The sequence below is a fragment of the Oncorhynchus tshawytscha genome, linkage group LG29, assembly GCF_018296145.1.
Source record: "Oncorhynchus tshawytscha isolate Ot180627B linkage group LG29, Otsh_v2.0, whole genome shotgun sequence".
NCBI lineage: Eukaryota > Metazoa > Chordata > Actinopteri > Salmoniformes > Salmonidae > Oncorhynchus > Oncorhynchus tshawytscha.
The window spans coordinates 38,773,321-38,792,533 of record NC_056457.1 but is presented as its reverse complement, the minus strand read 5'-3'; the positions used below and the strand labels follow the sequence as shown (position 1 = coordinate 38,792,533).

At 46.9% G+C, this 19,213-nt stretch overlaps 1 protein-coding gene across 1 annotated transcript in view; it reads right to left on the bottom strand.

The window, feature by feature from the left end:
• Positions 1-1,174: 1,174 nt before the first annotated feature.
• LOC112227447 (tetratricopeptide repeat protein 21B) overlaps positions 1,175-19,213 on the bottom strand; it is a 63,107-nt gene continuing 45,068 nt past the window's right edge. Inside the window, exons 21-29 of the mRNA XM_042308804.1 lie at positions 14,217-14,298; positions 13,409-13,559; positions 12,894-13,055; positions 7,476-7,689; positions 5,273-5,368; positions 4,811-4,939; positions 2,483-2,603; positions 1,826-1,893; positions 1,175-1,634 (exon numbers count right to left, since the gene is read on the bottom strand). Coding sequence (XP_042164738.1) covers positions 1,557-1,634; positions 1,826-1,893; positions 2,483-2,603; positions 4,811-4,939; positions 5,273-5,368; positions 7,476-7,689; positions 12,894-13,055; positions 13,409-13,559; positions 14,217-14,298 — 1,101 coding nt within the window. The 3' untranslated portion in view covers positions 1,175-1,556. The remainder of the gene's footprint in view (positions 1,635-1,825; positions 1,894-2,482; positions 2,604-4,810; positions 4,940-5,272; positions 5,369-7,475; positions 7,690-12,893; positions 13,056-13,408; positions 13,560-14,216; positions 14,299-19,213) is intronic.

The following is a 19,213-nucleotide window of genomic DNA, read 5'->3' as shown; positions in this document are numbered from 1 at the left end:
AATTGAGCTCAGGTGCTTCCTGTTTCCATTGATCGTCCTTGAGATGATACGACAGCTTGGAGTCCACCTGTAGAAAATTCAATTGACTGGACATGATTTGGAAAGGCACACACCTGTCTATATAAAGGTCCTACAGTTGACAGTGCATGTCAGAGCAAAAACCAAGCCGTGAGGTCGAAGGAATTGTCCGTAGAGCTCCGAGACAGGATTGTGTCGAGGCACAGATCTGGGGAAGAGTACCAAAACATTTTTGCAGCATTGAAGGACCCCCAAGAACACAGTGGCCTCCATCATTCTTAAATGGAAGAAGTTTGGAACCACCAAGACTCTTCTTTGAGCTGGCCGCCAAACTGAGCACTCGGGGGAGAAGGGCCTTGGTCAGGGAGGTGACCAAGAACCCGATGGTCAGTCTGACAGAGCTCTAGAGTTCCTCTGTGGAGATGGGAGAACCTTCCAGAAGGACAACCATCTCTGCAGCACTCCACCAATCAGGCCTTTATGGTAGAGTGGCCAGACGGAAGTCACTCCTCAGTAAAAGGCACATGACAGCCCACGTGGAGTTTGCCAAAAGGCACCTAAAGGACTCTCAGACCATGACAAACAATATTCTCTGGTCTGACGAAACCAAGATTGCACTCTTTGGCCTGAATGCCAAGTGTCATGTCTGGAGGACACTTGGCACCATCTCTACGGTGAAGCATGGTGGTGGCAGCATCATGGTGAGGGGATGTTTTTAAGCAACAGGACAACGACCCTAAGCCCACAGCCAAGTTAACGCAGGAGTGGCTCAAATCAAATCAAATTTTATTTGTCACACACACATGGTTAGCAGATGTTAATGCGAGTGTAGCGAAATGCTTGTTGGCTCTGTGAAAAGTCTCTGAATGTCCTTGAGTGGCCCAGCCAGAGTCTGGACTTGAACCTGATCAAACATCTCTGGAGACCTGAAAATAGCTGTGCAGCGATGCTCCCCATCCAACCTGACAGAGCTTGAGAGGATCTGCAAAGAAGAATGTGAGAAACTCCCCAAATACAGGTGTGCCAAGCTTGTAGCGTCATACCCAAGAAGACTTGATAAAGTTGCTACAAGAAAGTACTGAGTAAAGGGTCTGAATACTTCTGTAAATGTTTATTTTATGCAAACATTTCTAAAAATCTGTTTTTGCTTTTTCGTTATGGGATATTGTGTGTAGATTGATGATGAAAAAAACAAACAATTGAATTAATTTTAGAATAAGGCTGAAACGTAACAAAATGTGGAACAAGTCAAGGGGTCTGAATACTTTCCTAAAGCACTGTATAAACATTCAAACAGAGAATTTTACATTACAGAACATGTTTAAATGTTTTAAAATTCCACAGGGGAAAAAACTACAAATAAAAGTAGCATAGTATTTGCATATTTCAAGTGCAGAACAGTATATCTAGAACAAAGCACTTGATTTGATAAAGACAAAGTTCCCCATAGTTCTTTGGAGCAGGGGGCATTATGCCATATCGATACATTTCAGGTCACTAGTGGTCAGAGACATGGAGGGTTAATCCCAGGCTGAGGTTCAGGGTCGGAGAGCAGCGCGGGCTCTCTCTAGGATCTCTGTCTGTATCAGAGGATAGTCTGGGTGCTCTGTGAGGACCTGAGGGGGAACAGGCAGGTCAGGTAAAACACTCTCTCACTACACTGATCCTTAATCAATCATCCTCTAAACTAAACTACACTAAGTCCTTTCCAATATTTCCAGTAGTGATAGCCTGGTACTAGATCTGTTAGTGCTGTCTTGCAGATCTGGGACCAGGCTACAATAGTAATATCATCCACGGTACAGACCTTGTGACAAACCTCTATGGTCTCGTTGTACTGCTTGAACTTCAGGTAGTTGAAGGCCAGTCTGAAACCTGAACAGAAGAAGCAGAAGGGACACAACCATTAACATTACAGACCTTAAACCTTTAAAAAGGTGCACTATGCTGACATCACTTCTCCATTTCCTGGTTGCAAAAATGATAATAATTCACCTAATTTCAGTTTGTGACAAAACAAGCAAGTATAGTCTAGATAATCATCTAAACTGCTGTAAAACATATTTTCCATAACCAAAAATAATGTATTTTCAGCTGTTTGAAGTTGATGTATAAAACCGAAACTTAAGAATGGGAAGCATAGAAATAGCACACATAGAACAGATCTACAGATTATTAGACTGTCTTTCAATGTGAATGACAGATCTATAACACAGAACAGATCTACAGATAATTAGAATGGCTTTCAATGAGAATGACAGATCTATAACACATAGAACAGATCTACAGATTATTAGACTGGCTTTCAATATGAATGACAGATCTATAAAACAGAACAAATCTACAGATTATTAGAATGGCTTTCAATGAGAATGACAGATCTATGACGTAAATGTCTATGTGAATTTGGTCGGGTCGCCCAAAAAGTGAGAAAATGCAGCTTTAAGGGTGTCCACAGACTCACCCACGCTGGGGTTGACTCTGTTAGTGTAGAGCCAGGCGTGATCGTAGAACACTGATGCATCATGGTACGAATGTTCCTTCTCCCTGATGTAGCCCATGTACTCATACGCTCTGCTGCACGACTACAAATACATACATTACATACTCACTACTACACTACTGTCTACACTAATACACAATACTGTACACACGAATACACACTACTGTCTACACTAATACACACTACTGTCTACACTAATACACACTACTGTCTACACTAATACACACTACTGTCTACACTAATACACATTACTGTCTACACTAATACACACTACTGTCTACACTAATACACACTACTGTCTACACTAATACACATTACTGTACACACGAATACACACTACTGTCTACACAAATACACACTACTGTCTACACTAATACACACTACTGTCTACACTAATACACACTACTGTCTACACTAATACACATTACTGTCTACACTAATACACATTACTGTCTACACTAATACACACTACTGTCTACACTAATACACACTACTGTACACATGAATACACACTACTGTCTACACTAATACACACTACCGTCTACACTAATACACACTACCGTCTACACTAATACACACTAATACACACTACAGTCTACACTAATACACACTACCGTCTACACTAATACACACTAATACACACTACAGTCTACACTAATACACACTAATACACACTACTGTCTACACTAATACAAACTAGTACACACTACTGTCTACACTAATACACACTAATACACACTACTGTCTACACTAATACACACTAATACACACTACTGTCTACACTAATACAAACTAATACACACTACTGTCTACACTAATACAAACTAATACACACTACCGTCTACACTAATACAAACTAATACACACTACAGTCTACACTAATACACACTAATACACACTACCGTCTACACTAATACACACTAATACACACTACAGTCTACACTAATACACACTAATACACACTACTGTCTACACTAATACAAACTAATACACACTACTGTCTACACTAATACACACTAATACACACTACAGTCTACACTAATACAAACTAATACAAACTAATACAAACTAATACACACTACAGTCTACACTAATACACACTAATACACACTACCGTCTACACTAATACACACTAATACACACTACAGTCTACACTAATACACACTACTGTCTACACTAATACAAACTAATACACACTACTGTCTACACTAATACACACTACTGTCTACACTAATACACACTAATACACACTACAGTCTACACTAATACAAACTAATACACACTACTGTCTACACTAATACACACTACTGTCTACACTAATACACACTAATACACACTACTGTCTACACTAATACACACTACAGTCTACACTAATACACACTACTGTCTACACTAATACACACTAATACACACTACTGTCTACACTAATACAAACTAATACACACTACCGTCTACACTAATACAAACTAATACACACTACACTAATACAAACTAATACACACTACAGTCTACACTAATACACACTAATACACACTACAGTCTACACTAATACAAACTAATACACACTACTGTCTACACTAATACACACTACAGTCTACACTAATACAAACTAATACACACTACTGTCTACACTAATACACACTAATACACACTACAGTCTACACTAATACAAACTAATACACACTACAGTCTACACTAATACACACTAATACACACTACCGTCTACACTAATACAAACTAATACACACTACAGTCTACACTAATACACACTAATACACACTACTGTCTACACTAATACACACTAATACACACTACTGTCTACACTAATACACACTACTGTCTACACTAATACACACTACCGTCTACACTAATACACACTAATACACACTACTGTCTACACTAATACACACTAATACACACTACAGTCTACACTAATACAAACTAATACACACTACTGTCTACACTAATACACACTAATACACACTACTGTCTACACTAATACACACTAATACACACTACTATCTACACTAATACACACTAATACAAACTACCGTCGACACTAATACAAACTAATACACACTACCGTCTACACTAATACACACTAATACACACTACTGTCTACACTAATACACACTAATACAAACTACCGTCGACACTAATACACACTACACACTAATACCACACAGCTCATCCTACACTGACACCTCAGACTTTGCTGGCTGGCTGTGTGCGTCTCCGTCCGTCCATCTGTCACTGTCTCTCTGTGTGTGTGTTTGTGTGTGTGTGTACCTGGTTGTATTTAATACAACGTTGCAGTAGATCACAGGCGATATCATACTTCCCAGACTTGATGTAAACATCAGCCAGCAGCAACCAGGCTGTCTCCAGGTCCTCTGACAGCTCCCAGCTCCACTCCACCTGTACAATAACCATATATAATACTGGAGTCCCTCCAGGGCTCTGTTCTAGGCCCTCTGGAGTCCTCCAGGGCTCGGTTCTAGGCCCTCTGGAGTCCTCCAGGGGGCTCGGTTCTAGGCCCTCTGGAGTCCTCTAGGGCTCGGTTCTAGGTCCTCTGGAGTCCTCCAGGGGCTCTGTTCTAGGCCCTCTGGAGTCCTCCAGGGGCTCGGTTCTAGGCCCTCTGGAGTCCTCCAGGGGCTCTGTTCTAGGCTCTCTCCTCTGACTGTCTCTCAGTGTCTGCTAAGCTACAGGACCAACATGTAAATCTACAAGATTCCTAGTAAAAAAGTCTACCTTGGTGAGCCTCTTGAGCTGGTTCCTGGCCCGAGGAGTTTGTTTTAGTAGCATGAAGGCCTGGCCCATTGCCAGCAGGTAGGGAACGTTGTTCACCTGAGGAGAAGAAGGTAAAGGAGAAGGAGGTGGTGAAGGTACAGGAGGTGGTGAAGTTACAGGAGGTGGTGAAGGTACAGGAGGTGGTGAAGTTACAGGAGGAGGAGGTGGTGAAGGTACAGGAGGTGGTGAAGGTACAGGAGGTGAAGGTGGTGAAGGTACAGGAGGAGGAGGTGGTGAAGGTACAGGAGGTCCAGTTACAGGAGGAGGAGGTGGTGAAGGTACAGGAGGTGGTGGTTACAGGAGGAGGAGGTGGTGAAGGTACAGGAGGTGGTGAAGGTACAGGAGGTGGTGAAGTTACAGGAGGAGGAGGTGAAGGAGGGGGAGGAGAAAGAGGAAACCTTACCTGAGTAGAGGCCAGCTCAGTGAAGGGGGTCCTACCTGAGTAGAGGCCAGCTCAGTGAAGGGGGTCCTACCCAAGTAGAGGCCAGCTCAGTGAAGGGGGTCCTACCTGAGTAGAGTCCAGCTCAGTGAAGGGGTCCTACCTGAGTAGAGGCCAGCTCAGTGAAGGGGTCCTACCTGAGTAGAGTCCAGCTCAGTGAAGGGGTCCTACCTGAGTAGAGGCCAGCTCAGTGAAGGGGTCCTACCTGAGTAGAGGCCAGCTCAGTGAAGGGGTCCTACCTGAGTAGAGGCCAGCTCAGTGAAGGGGTCCTACCTGAGTAGAGGCCAGCTCAGTGAAGGGGGTCCTACCTGAGTAGAGGCCAGCTCAGTGAAGGGGTCCTACCTGAGTAGAGTCCAGCTCAGTGATGGAGGTCCTACCTGAGTAGAGGCCAGCTCAGTGAAGGGGGTCCTACCCGAGTAGAGGCCAGCTCAGTGAAGGGGATCCTACCCTGAGTAGAGGCCAGCTCAGTGAAGGAGGTCCTACCTGAGTAGAGGCCAGCTCAGTGAAGGGGTCCTACCCGAGTAGAGGCCAGCTCAGTGAAGGGGGTCCTACCTGAGTAGAGGCCAGCTCAGTGAAGGGGTCCTACCCGAGTAGAGGCCAGCTCAGTGAAGGGGTCCTACCTGAGTAGAGGCCAGCTCAGTGAAGGGGGTCCTACCTGAGTAGAGGCCAGCTCAGTGAAGGGGTCCTACCCGAGTAGAGGCCAGCTCAGTGAAGGGGGTCCTACCTGAGTAGAGGCCAGCTCAGTGAAGGGGTCCTACCTGAGTAGAGGCCAGCTCAGTGAAGGGGTCCTACCTGAGTAGAGGCCAGCTCAGTGAAGGGTGTCCTACCTGAGTAGAGGCCAGCTCAGTGAAGGGGTCCTACCCGAGTAGAGGCCAGCTCAGTGAAGGGGTCCTACCCGAGTAGAGGCCAGCTCAGTGAAGGGGGTCCTACCTGAGTAGAGTCCAGCTCAGCGAAGGGGGTCCTACCTGAGTAGAGGCCAGCTCAGTGAAGGGGTCCTACCCGAGTAGAGGCCAGCTCAGTGAAGGGGTCCTACCCGAGTAGAGGCCAGCTCAGTGAAGGGGGTCCTACCCGAGTACAGGCCAGCTCAGTGAAGGGGTTCTACCCGAGTAGAGGCCAGCTCAGTGAAGGGGTTCTACCCGAGTAGAGGCCAGCTCAGTGAAGGGGGTCCTACCCGAGTAGAGGCCAGCTCAGTGAAGGGGTCCTACCTGAGTAGAGGCCAGCTCAGTGAAGGGGGTCCTACCCTGAGTAGAGGCCAGCTCAGTGAAGGGGGTCCTACCTGAGTAAAGGCCAGCTCAGTGAAGGGGTCCTACCTGAGTAGAGGCCAGCTCAGTGAAGTGGGTCCTACCTGAGTAAAGGCCAGCTCAGTGAAGGGGTCCTACCTGAGTAGAGGCCAGCTCAGTGAAGGGGTCCTACCTGAGTAGAGTCCAGCTCAGTGAAGGATGTCCTACCTGAGTAGAGGCCAGCTCAGTGAAGGGGGTCCTACCTGAGTAGAGGCCAGCTCAGTGAAGGGGTCCTACCTGAGTAGAGGCCAGCTCAGTGAAGGGGTCCTACCTGAGTAGAGGCCAACTCAGTGAAGGGGTCCTACCTGAGTAGAGTCCAGCTCAGTGAAGGGGGTCCTACCTGAGTAGAGGCCAGCTCAGTGAAGGGGGTCCTACCCGAGTAGAGGCCAGCTCAGTGAAGGGGGTCCTACCTGAGTAGAGGCCAGCTCAGTGAAGGAGGTCCTACCTGAGTAGAGGCCAGTTCAGTGAAGGCCTGCAGGGCTCTCTGGATGTGTTTGGGGTCTCTGGTGGCCATGAGGCAGAGGTTGACCAGCAAGAGAATTCTGTCTGACCGCTGACCTCCTGATGACCCATGACGTGGGCGGAACTCCTTCACCAGGTTCTGAGCCGTGGCCACGCCCACCTGCTCCCTGTGCTCAGCCCCACCCAGCTGGCTCATACTGACCAATCAGAGAGGAGAACAGACGTAAACATTTTATATCATGTATTATTATAAATAGCTGAAGTATCTCAATCAGGAACAATCAAACTAGGCAACATGGTATAGGATGTATACATCCTTATGTCCTCTATCCCAGACTGTCCACATTGGAGACAAAATACTGGAGTCTGTATACAGTACATCATAATGTCCTCTGTCCCAAACTGTCCACATTGGAGGAGACAACATCAACTCAAATGTTATTTGTCACATGCGCCGAATACGACAGGTGTAGACATCCCAGTGAAATGCTTACTGACAAGCCATTAACCTCTCTGGGATATGTGGGACACTAGCGTCGCAAAAGCCAGGGCAAATGCAGAGCGCCAAATTCAAATACATTTCTATAAAAATCCAACTTTCATTAAATCACACATGCAAAATAGCAAATTAAAGCTACACTTGTGAATCTAGCCAACATGTCAGATTTCAAAAAGGCTTTTCGGCGAAAGCAAACAAAGCTATTATCTGAGGATAGCACCTCCGTAAACAAAGAGAGAAACCATATTTCAACCCTGGAGGCGCGACACAAAACGCAGAAATAAAAATATAATTCATGCCTTATCTTTGACGAGCTTCTTTTGTTGGCACTCCAATATGTCCCATAAACATCACAAATGGTCCTTTTGTTCGATTAATTCCGTCGATATATATCCAAAATGTCCATTTATTTGTTGCGTTTGATTCAGAAAAACACCGATTCCAACTTGCTCAACATGACTACAAAATATCTCAAAAGTTACCTGTAAACTTTACCAAAACATTTCAAACTACTTTTGTAATACAACTTTAGGTATTTTTTAATGTAAATCATCGCTAACATTGAAGACCGGATGATCTGTGTTCAATACAGGAGGAAAACAAACTGTAGCTTTCTGGTCACGCACCTCTATCTAACAGTACACATCAAGTGACCCTCGTTCAAGATGGCCGTACTTCTTCATTACACAAAGGAATAACCTCAACCAATTTCTAAAGACTGTTGACATCCAGTGGAAGCGGTAGGAACTGCAAGAAGGTCCCTTAGAAATCTGGATTCCCAATGAAAACCAATGAAAAATGAGTGACCTCAAAATATATATCTGAATGCTTTGTCCTCTGGGTTTCGCCTGCTAAATAAGTTATGTTATTCTCACAGACATGATTCAAACAGTTTTAGAAACTTCAGAGTGTTTTCTATCCAAATCTACTAATAATATGCATATCTATGTTCTGGGGATGAAAAGCAGGCAGTTGAATTTGGGCATGTATTTCATCCGGACGTGAAAATTACTGCCCCGTCACCAAGAAGTTTTAACCAACAATGAAGTTAAGAAAAATACCTAAAAAATAAATAAATAAAAGTAACATAATTAAAGAGCAGCAGTAAAATAACAATAGCGAGGCTATATACAGGGAGTACCGGTACAGAGTCAATGTGGAGGCTATATACAGGGGGTACCGGTACAGAGTCAATGTGGAGGCTATATACAGGGGCTACCGGTACAGAGTCATTGTGGAGGCTATATACAGGCGGTACCGGTACAGAGTCAATGTGGAGGCTATATACAGGGGTACCGGTACAGAGTCAATGTGGAGGCTGTATACAGGGGGTACCAGTACAGAGTCAATGTGGAGGCTATATACAGGGGTCCCGGTACAGAGTCAATGTGGAGGCTGTATACAGGGGGTACCAGTACAGAGTCAATGTGGAGGCTGTATACAGGGGGTACCGGTACAGAGTCAATGTGGAGGCTGTATACAGGGGGTACCGGTACAGAGTCAATGTGCGGGGGGCACCGGTTAGACGAGGTAATTGAGGTAATGTTTACATTTGGGTAGAGTTATTAAAGTGACTTACGCATTGATAATAACAGAAAAGCAGCAGCGTAAAAGAGGAGAGGGGAGGGGTCAATGCAAATAGTCCGGGTCCATTTGATTGGTGATGTACTGGGCCTTAAGCACTACCCTCTGGCCGAGCAGTTGCCATACCAGGCAGTGATGCAATCTCTCGATGGTGCAGCTGTAGAACCTTTTGAAGATCTGAGGACCCCTGACAAATCTTTTCAGTCTCCTGAGGGGGAATAGGTTTTGTCATGCCCTCTTCATGACTGTCTTGGTGTGCTTGGACCATGTCAGTTTGTTGGTGATGTGGACACCAAGGAACTTGAAGTGCTCAACCTGCTCCACTGCAGCCCCGTCGATGAGAATGGGGGTGTGCTCGGTCCTCCTTTTCCTGTAGTCCATAATCATCTCCTGAGTCTTGATCACGTTGAGGGAGAGGTTGTCCTGGCACCACACTGCCAGGTCTCTGACCTCCTTCCTATATGCGGTCTCGTCGATGTTGGTGATCAGGCGTACGTACCACTGTTGTGTCATCTGCAAACTTAATGTTGGAGTCGTGCCTGGCCGTGCAGTTGTGGGTGAACAGGGAGTACAGGACGGGACTGAGCACGCATCCCTGAGGGGTCCCCGTGGTGAGGATCAGCATGGCGGATGTGTTGTTAACTATCACCTGGGAGAGGCCCGTCAGGAAGTCCAGGATCCAGTTGCAGAGGGAGGTGTTTAGTCCCAGGTTCCTTAGCTTAGTGATGAGCTTTGAGGGCACTATGGTGTTGAACACTGAGCTGTAGTCAATGAATTGCATTCTCACATTGGTGTTCCTTTTGTCCAGGTGGGAAAGGGCAGTGTTGAGAGCAATAGAGATTGCATCATCTGTGGATCTGTTGGGGCAGTATGCAAATTAGAGTAGGTCTAGGGTTTCTGGGATAATGGTGTTGATGTGAGCCATGACCAGCCTTTCAAAGCACTTCATGGCTACGGACGTGAGTGCTACGGGTCGGTAGTCATTTAGGCAGGTTACCTTTGTGTTCTTGTGCACAAGGACTATGGTGGTCTGCTTGAAACATGTTGGTATTAAAGACTCAGACAGTGAGAGGTTGAAACTGTCAGTGAAGACACTTAATAGTTGGTCAGCGAATGCTCGGAGCACACGTCCTGGTAATCCGTCTGGCCCTGTGGTCTTGTGAATGTTGACCTGTTTAAAAGGTCTTACTCACGTTGGCTGCGGAGTGTGTGATCACACAGTCGTCTAGAATAGCAGATGCTCTCATGCACGTTTCAGTGTTACTTGCCTCGAAGCAAGCATAGAAGTTATTTAGCTTGTCTGGTAGGCTTGTGTCACTGGGCAGGTCTCAGCTGTGCTTCCCTTTTGTAGTCTGTAATAGTTTGCAAGCCCTGCCACATCTGACGAGCGTCGGAGCCGATGCAGTACGATTCAATCTTAGTCCTGTATTGGCGCTTTGCCTGTTTGATGGTTCGTCTGAGGGCATAGCGGGATTTCTTATAAGCGTCTGGGTTAGAGTCCTGCTCCTTGAAGCTCTGCCTTTAGCTTAGTGCGGATGTTGCCTGTAATCCATGGATTCTGGTTGGGGTATGTACGTACAGTCACTGTGGGGACGATGTCATTGACGCACTTATTGATGAAGCCAGGGACTGATGTGGTGTACTCCTCAATGCAATAGGAAGAATCCTGGAACATATTCCAGTCTGTGCTAGAAAAACAGTCCTGTAGTTTAGCATCTGCTTCATCTGACCACTTTTTTATAGACCGAGTCTCTGGTGCTTCCAGATTTATTTTTTGCTTGTAAGCAGGAATCAGGAGGGTAGAATTATGGTCAGATTTGCCAAATGGAGGGTGGGGGAGAGCTTTGTACGCATCTCTGTGTGTGGAGTAAAGGTGATCTAGAGTTTTTCTACTCTGGTTGCACATTTAACATGCTGGTAGAAATGAGGTAAAACGGATGAAAGTTCCTCCCCATTAAAGTCCCCGGCCACTAGGTGAGTGTTTTCCTGTTCACTTATGGCGGTATCCAGCTCATTGAGTGCGGTCTCAGTGCCAGCATTCGTGTGTGGTGCCTTCAGAAATACTGCATGACTACATGTTGTTGTGTTACAGCCTGAGTTCAAAATGGATTAAATATGTTTTTTCTCACCCATCTACACACGATAACTTATATTGAGAAAGTGAAAACATGTTTTCAGAAGTTTTTCTTGGCCATTCATGTTTTTAAAAATGTTTGAAAATTGATTGAAAATTAAATACAGAAATGTCTAATTTACATAAGTACTTATACCCCTGAATCAAAACATGTTAGAATCATCTTTGGCAGTGATTAGAGTTGTGAGTCTTTCTGGGTAAGTCTCTAAGAGCTTTGCACACCTGGATTGTGCAACATTTTCCCCATTATTGTTGTCAAAATTATTCAAGCTCTGTCAAATGTGTTGATTATTGATAGACAGCCATTTTAAGGTCTTGCCATAGATTTTCAAGTAGATTTAAGTCCAAACTGTAACTCGGCCACTCAGGAACATTCACTGTCATCTTGGTAAGCAACTCCAGTTTAGATTTGGCCTTGTGTTTAAGGTTATTGCCCTGCTGAAAGGTGAATTCATCTCCCATTGTCTGATGGAAAGCAGGATTTTGCCTAGGTTTACCTCAATTCCATTTCTTTTTTACCCTGGAAAACTCCCCAGTTCTTAACAATTACAAGCATACCCATAACATGATGCAGCCACCACTATGCTTGAAAATATGGAGAGTGGTACTCAGTAATGGGTTGTGTTGGATTTGCTCCAGACATAACACTTTGTATTTAGGGGAAAAAGTTAATTGCTTTGCCACATTTTTTTCAGTATGACTTTACTGCCTTGTTGCAAACACAAGACATGTTTTGGAATATTTTTTATTCTGTACAGGCTTCCTTCTTTTCTCTCTGTCAGTTAGGTTAGTATTGTGGAGTAATTTGTATAGGCCAGTGAAAAAATAATCTCAATTTAATCCATTTTAAATTTAATCTGTAACACAACAAAATGTGTTAAAAGTCAAGGGGTGTGCATACTTTCTACGGGCATATCATGATCCTCAATAGAAGGGAGTACCACTAGTACCCCCTGGAGTACCCCTAGAAGCCCAGCCGTACCCCTAGTACCCCCAGCCGCACCCCTAGAAGCTCAGCCGTACCCCTAGAAGCCCTGCCGTACCCCTAGAAGCCCAGTCGTACCCCAAGAAGCCCTGCCGTACCCCTAGAAGCCCGGCCGTACCCCTAGTACCCCCTGCCGTACCCCTAGAAGCCCAGCCGTACCCCTAGAAGCCCAGCCGTACCCCTAGAAGCCCTGCCGTACCTCCACTCCTCCTGTGGTGTCTCAAACACCTCCCCTCCGATGACCTCCTTGTCTGGGTTGAGACAGATGCGGATCATGAGCTCCATAGCCTGATCTCCCCACTCGTTGTCCCGCCGGGCCTTGTTCAGATGAAACAGAGCCTCACTCACCCTGTACACATGCCTGGAGGGAGGAGAGTTCGAGTTATCTTTTAACCATATCTTATTGTCTGCCAGTGGTTCTATACAGCTAGGGACTAGACACATGCTATAGACCTAGAGATTAGACACTCACTAAACAGCTAGTTTTATACAGCTAGAGACTAGACATGTAATATACAGCTAGAGACTAGACACTTAATATACAGCTAGAGACTAGACACTTAATATACAGCTAGAGACTAGACACTTAATATACAGCTAGTTCTATACAGCTAGAGACTAGACACTTAATATATAGCTAGTTCCATAAAGCTAGAGACTAGACACTCACCAGTAGTAAAGGGCTTTACAGTAGTTGTTGTATTAGACACTCACCAGTAGTAAAGTCCTTTACAGTAGTTGTATCCAGGCTCAGTGGTAGCTCCGTGGTTGTGGTGCTCACAGGCTTGAAACAGAGCCAGGGCATCATCCAGTCTGGCTGACCGTCTCAGCACCTGGATGCACTTGGCCAGGAACACATAGTTATCTATGGGACAGTAACAACACCATTACACAGCAGTATACAATATTTGCTGCTATACACTGAATTCAACGTCTAGATCCCTCAACTCTGGAACAGGACGCAAAGGGGCCTGATTTAGACCTGGGACACCTGGCAGGTGATTGCCCTCTAATCAGGGACTGGTTTAGACCTGGGACACCAGGTGGGTGATTCCTCTCTCATCAGGGCCTGATTTAGACCTGGGCCACCAGGTGGGTGAGTCCCCTCTCATCAGGGACTGATTTAGACCTGGGACACCAGGTGGGTGATTCCTCTCTAATCAGGGCCTGATTTAGACCTGGGACACCAGGTGGGTGAGTCCCCTCTCATCAGGGACTGATTTAGACCTGGGACACCAGGTGGGTGATTCCTCTCTAATCAGGGACTGATTTAGACCTGGGACACCAGGTGGGTGATTCCTCTCTAATCAGGGCCTGATTTAGACCTGGGACAGCAGGTGGGTGCAAATAATTATCAGGTAGAACAGAAAACCAGCTGTAATCTGGACCTCGTAGGGTCAGATTTGAATACCCCTGGGTACATACAAGATACCCAGACAGAATACAAATAAAGTCAAAATAAACATGAGACCCAGTAACAGTAGTCTGTTTAAAATATAACATGTTCCTGGGCATCATGTACCTGGGCATCTGTCCATCAGTCCAAGGAATATCTCCACAGACTCATCAAACTTCTCCAACTTCAACTTGATATCTCCGTACACCTTCAGGCAGACACAGGAACATGATGCTTATGTCAACCTTCCCAGTGTACTCTAGCACGTATAATGTACAAAGAGGAGAGAGGACTAAACCATTGTGGCCTCTGGGGGATGTTGAAAAGAGGAGAGAGGACTAAACCATTGTGGCGTCAGGGGGGTGTTATATAGAGGAGAGAGGACTAAACCATTATGGCCTGTGGGGGATGTTATACAGAGGAGAGAGGACTAAACCATTGTGGCGTCAGGGGGGTGTTATATAGAGGACTGGATCTTTATATTTCCCACTTGGATCCTGTTTCAGTAATAATGCAATCAGGCCTTGTTGTTGAGTGTCTGATAATCTACTGTTTATATAAGAGTGGATAAAACACGCTAATAACGTCCTCTGAGTACGTCAAAAAAAAGTTTGGGAGACCTCCACTGGTATTTCTCCACTGGTAGACCTCCACTGGTATATCTCCACTGGTAGACCTCCACTGGTATTTCTCCACTGGTAGACCTCCACCGGTAGAGCTCCACCGGTAGACCTCCACCGGTAGACCTCCACCGGTAGACCTCCACCGGTATATCTCCACTGGTATATCTCCACTGGTAGACCTCCACTGGTAGACCTCCACTGGTAGACCTCCACTGGTAGACCTCCACTGTTAGACCTCCACTGGTAGACCTCCACTGGTATATCTCCACTGGTATATCTCCACTGGTAGACCTCCACCGGTAGACCTCCACCGGTAGATCTCCACCGGTAGACCTCCACTGGTAGACCTCCACTGGTAGACCTCCACTGGTAGACCTCCACTGGTATATCTCCACTGATAGACCTCCACTGGTAGACCTCCACTGTTAGACCTCCACTGGTAGACCTCCACTGGTAGACCTCCACTGGTATATCTCCAATGGTATATCTCCACTGGTAGACCTCCACTGGTAGACCTCCACTGGTAGATCACCACTGGTATATCTCCACTGGTAGATCTCCACTGTCAGACCTCCACTGGTAGACCTCCACTGGTAGATCTCCACTGGTATATCTCCACTGCTAGACCTCCACTGCTAGACCTCCACTGGTATATCTCCACTGGTATATCTCCACTGGTAGACCTCCACTGGTAGACCTCCACTGGTATATCTCCACTGGTATATCTCCACTGTCAGACCTCCACTGGTAGACCTCCACTGGTATATCTCCACTGGTAGACCTCCACTGTTAGACCTCCACTGGTAGACCTCCACTGGTAGACCTCCACTGGTATATCTCCACTGGTATATCTCCACTGGTAGACCTCCACTGGTAGACCTCCACTGGTAGACCTCCACTGGTATATCTCCACTGGTATATCTCCACTGGTAGACCTCCACTAGTATATCTCCACTGGTAGACCTCCACTGGTAGACCTCCACTGGTAGACCTCCACTGGTATATCTCCACTGGTATATCTCCACTGGTATATCTCCACTGGTAGACCTCCACTGGTATATCTCCACTGGTAGACCTCCACTGGTATATCTCCACTGGTAGACCTCCACTGGTATATCTCCACTGGTAGACCTCCACTGGTAGACCTCCACTGTCAGACCTCCACTGGTAGACCTCCACTGGTAGATCTCCACTGGTATATCTCCACTGGTAGACCTCCACTGGTAGACCTCCACTGGTAGACCTCCACTGTTAGACCTCCACTGGTATATCTCCACTGGTAGACCTCCACTGGTAGACCTCCACTGGTAGACCTCCACTGGTAGACCTCCACTGGTATATCTCCACTGGTAGACCTCCACTGTCAGACCTCCACTGTCAGACCTCCACTGGTAGACCTCCACTGGTAGACCTCCACTGGTATTTCTCCACTGGTATATCTCCACTGGTAGACCTCCACTGGTAGACCTCCACTGGTAGACCTCCACTGGTAGACCTCCACTGGTAGGCCTCCACTGGTATATCTCCACTGGTATATCTCCACTGGTAGACCTCCACTGGTATATCTCCACTGGTATATCTCCACTGTCAGACCTCCACTGGTAGAACTCCACTGGTAGATCTCCACTGGTAGACCTCCACTGGTATATCTCCACTGGTATACCTCCACTGGTAGACCTCCACTGGTAGACCTCCACTGGTATATCTCCACTGGTATATCTCCACTGGTAGACCTCCACTGGTATATCTCCACTGGTATATCTCCACTGTCAGACCTCCACTGGTCAGACCTCCACTGGTATATCTCCACTGGTAGACCTCCACTGTTAGACCTCCACTGGTAGACCTCCACTGGTAGACCTCCACTGGTATATCTCCACTGGTATATCTCCACTGGTAGACCTCCACTGGTAGACCTCCACTGGTAGACCTCCACTGGTATATCTCCACTGGTATATCTCCACTGGTAGACCTCCACTAGTATATCTCCACTGGTAGACCTCCACTGGTAGACCTCCACTGGTAGACCTCCACTGGTATATCTCCACTGGTATATCTCCACTGGTATATCTCCACTGGTATATCTCCACTGGTAGACCTCCACTGGTATATCTCCACTGGTAGACCTCCACTGGTATATCTCCACTGGTAGACCTCCACTGGTAGACCTCCACTGTCAGACCTCCACTGGTAGACCTCCACTGGTAGACCTCCACTGGTATATCTCCACTGGTATATCTCCACTGGTAGACCTCCACTGGTAGACCTCCACTGGTAGACCTCCACTGGTAGACCTCCACTGGTATATCTCCACTGGTAGACCTCCACTGGTAGACCTCCACTGGTAGATCTCCACTGGTATATCTCCACTGGTAGACCTCCACTGTCAGACCTCCACTGGTAGACCTCCACTGGTAGACCTCCACTGGTATATCTCCACTAGACCTCCACTGGTAGACCTCCACTGGTAGACCTCCACTGGTAGACCTCCACTGGTAGGCCTCCACTGGTATATCTCCACTGGTATATCTCCACTGGTAGACCTCCACTGGTATATCTCCACTGGTATATCTCCACTGTCAGACCTCCACTGGTAGAACTCCACTGGTAGATCTCCACTGTCAGACCTCCACTGGTATATCTCCACTGGTATATCTCCACTGGTAGACCTCCACTGGTAGACCTCCACTGGTAGACCTCCACTGGTAGAACTCCACTGGTAGACCTCCACTGGTAGACCTCCACTGGTAGACCTCCACTTGTATATCTCCACTGGTAGACCTCCACTGGTAGACCTCCACTGGTAGACCTCCACTGGTAGACCTCCACTGGTATATCTCCACTGGTATATCTCCACTGGTAGACCTCCACTGGTAGACCGCCACTGGTAGACCTCCACTGTTAGACCTCCACTGGTAGACCTCCACTGTTAGACCTCCACTGGTATATCTCCACTGGTAGACCTCCACTGTTAGACCTCCACTGGTATATCCCCACTGGTATATCTCCACTGGTATATCTCCACTGGTAGACCTCCACTGGTAGACCTCCACTGGTATATCTCCACTGATAGACCTCCACTGGTAGACCTCCTCTGGTATACCTCCACTGGTATACCTCCTCTGGTATACCTCCACTGGTATACCTCCTCTGGTAGACCTCCTCTGGTATACCTCCACTGGTATACCTCCACTGGTAGACCTCCTCTGGTATACCTCCACTGGTATACCTCCTCTGGTATATCTCCACTGGTAGACCTCCTCTGGTATATCTCCACTGGTATATCTCCACTGGTAGATCTCCACTGGTAGACCTCCACTGGTAGACCTCCACTGGTAGACCTCCACTGGTAGACCTCCACTGTTAGACCTCCACTGGTAGACCTCCACTGTTAGACCTCCACTGGTAGACCTCCACTGTTAGACCTCCACTGGTAGACCTCCACTGGTAGACCTCCACTGTTAGACCTCCACTGGTAGACCTCCACTGTTAGACCTCCACTGGTAGACCTCCACTGGTAGACCTCCACTGGTAGACCTCCACTGTTAGACCTCCACTGACCTCCACTTAGACCTCCACTGGTAGACCTCCACTGTTAGACCTCCACTGTTAGACCTCCACTGGTAGACCTCCACTGGTATATCTCCACTGGTATATCTCCACTGGTAGACCTCCACTGGTAGACCTCCACTGTTAGACCTCCACTGGTATATCTCCACTGGTATATCTCCACTGGTAGACCTCCACTGGTAGACCTCCACTGGTAGACCTCCATTGGTAGATCTCCACTGGTATACCTCCACTGGTAGACCTCCACTGTCAGACCTCCACTGGTAGACCTCCACTGGTAGATCTCCACTGGTATATCTCCACTGGTATATCTCCACTGGTATATCTCCACTGGTAGACCTCCACTGCTAGACCTCCACTGGTATATCTCCACTGGTATATCTCCACTGGTAGACCTCCACTGGTAGACCTCCACTGGTATATCTCCACTGGTATATCTCCACTGTCAGACCTCCACTGGTAGACCTCCACTGGTAGACCTCCACTGGTATATCTCCACTGGTAAACCTCCACTGTTAGAACTCCACTGTTAGATCTCCACTGGTATATCTCCACTGGTAGACCTCCACTGGTAGACCTCCACTGGTAGACCTCCACTGGTAGACCTCCACTGGTATATCTCCACTGGTAGACCTCCACTGGTATATCTCCACTGGTAGACCTCCACTGGTATATCTCCACTGGTAGACCTCCACTGGTATATCTCCACTGGTAGACCTCCACTGGTATATCTCCACTGGTAGACCTGGTAGACCTCCACTGTCAGACCTCCACTGGTAGACCTCCACTGGTAGACCTCCACTGGTATATCTCCACTGGTAGACCTCCACTGGTAGACCTCCACTGGTAGACCTCCACTGGCAGACCTCCACTGTTAGACCTCCACTGGTATATCTCCACTGGTAGACCTCCACTGGTAGACCTCCACTG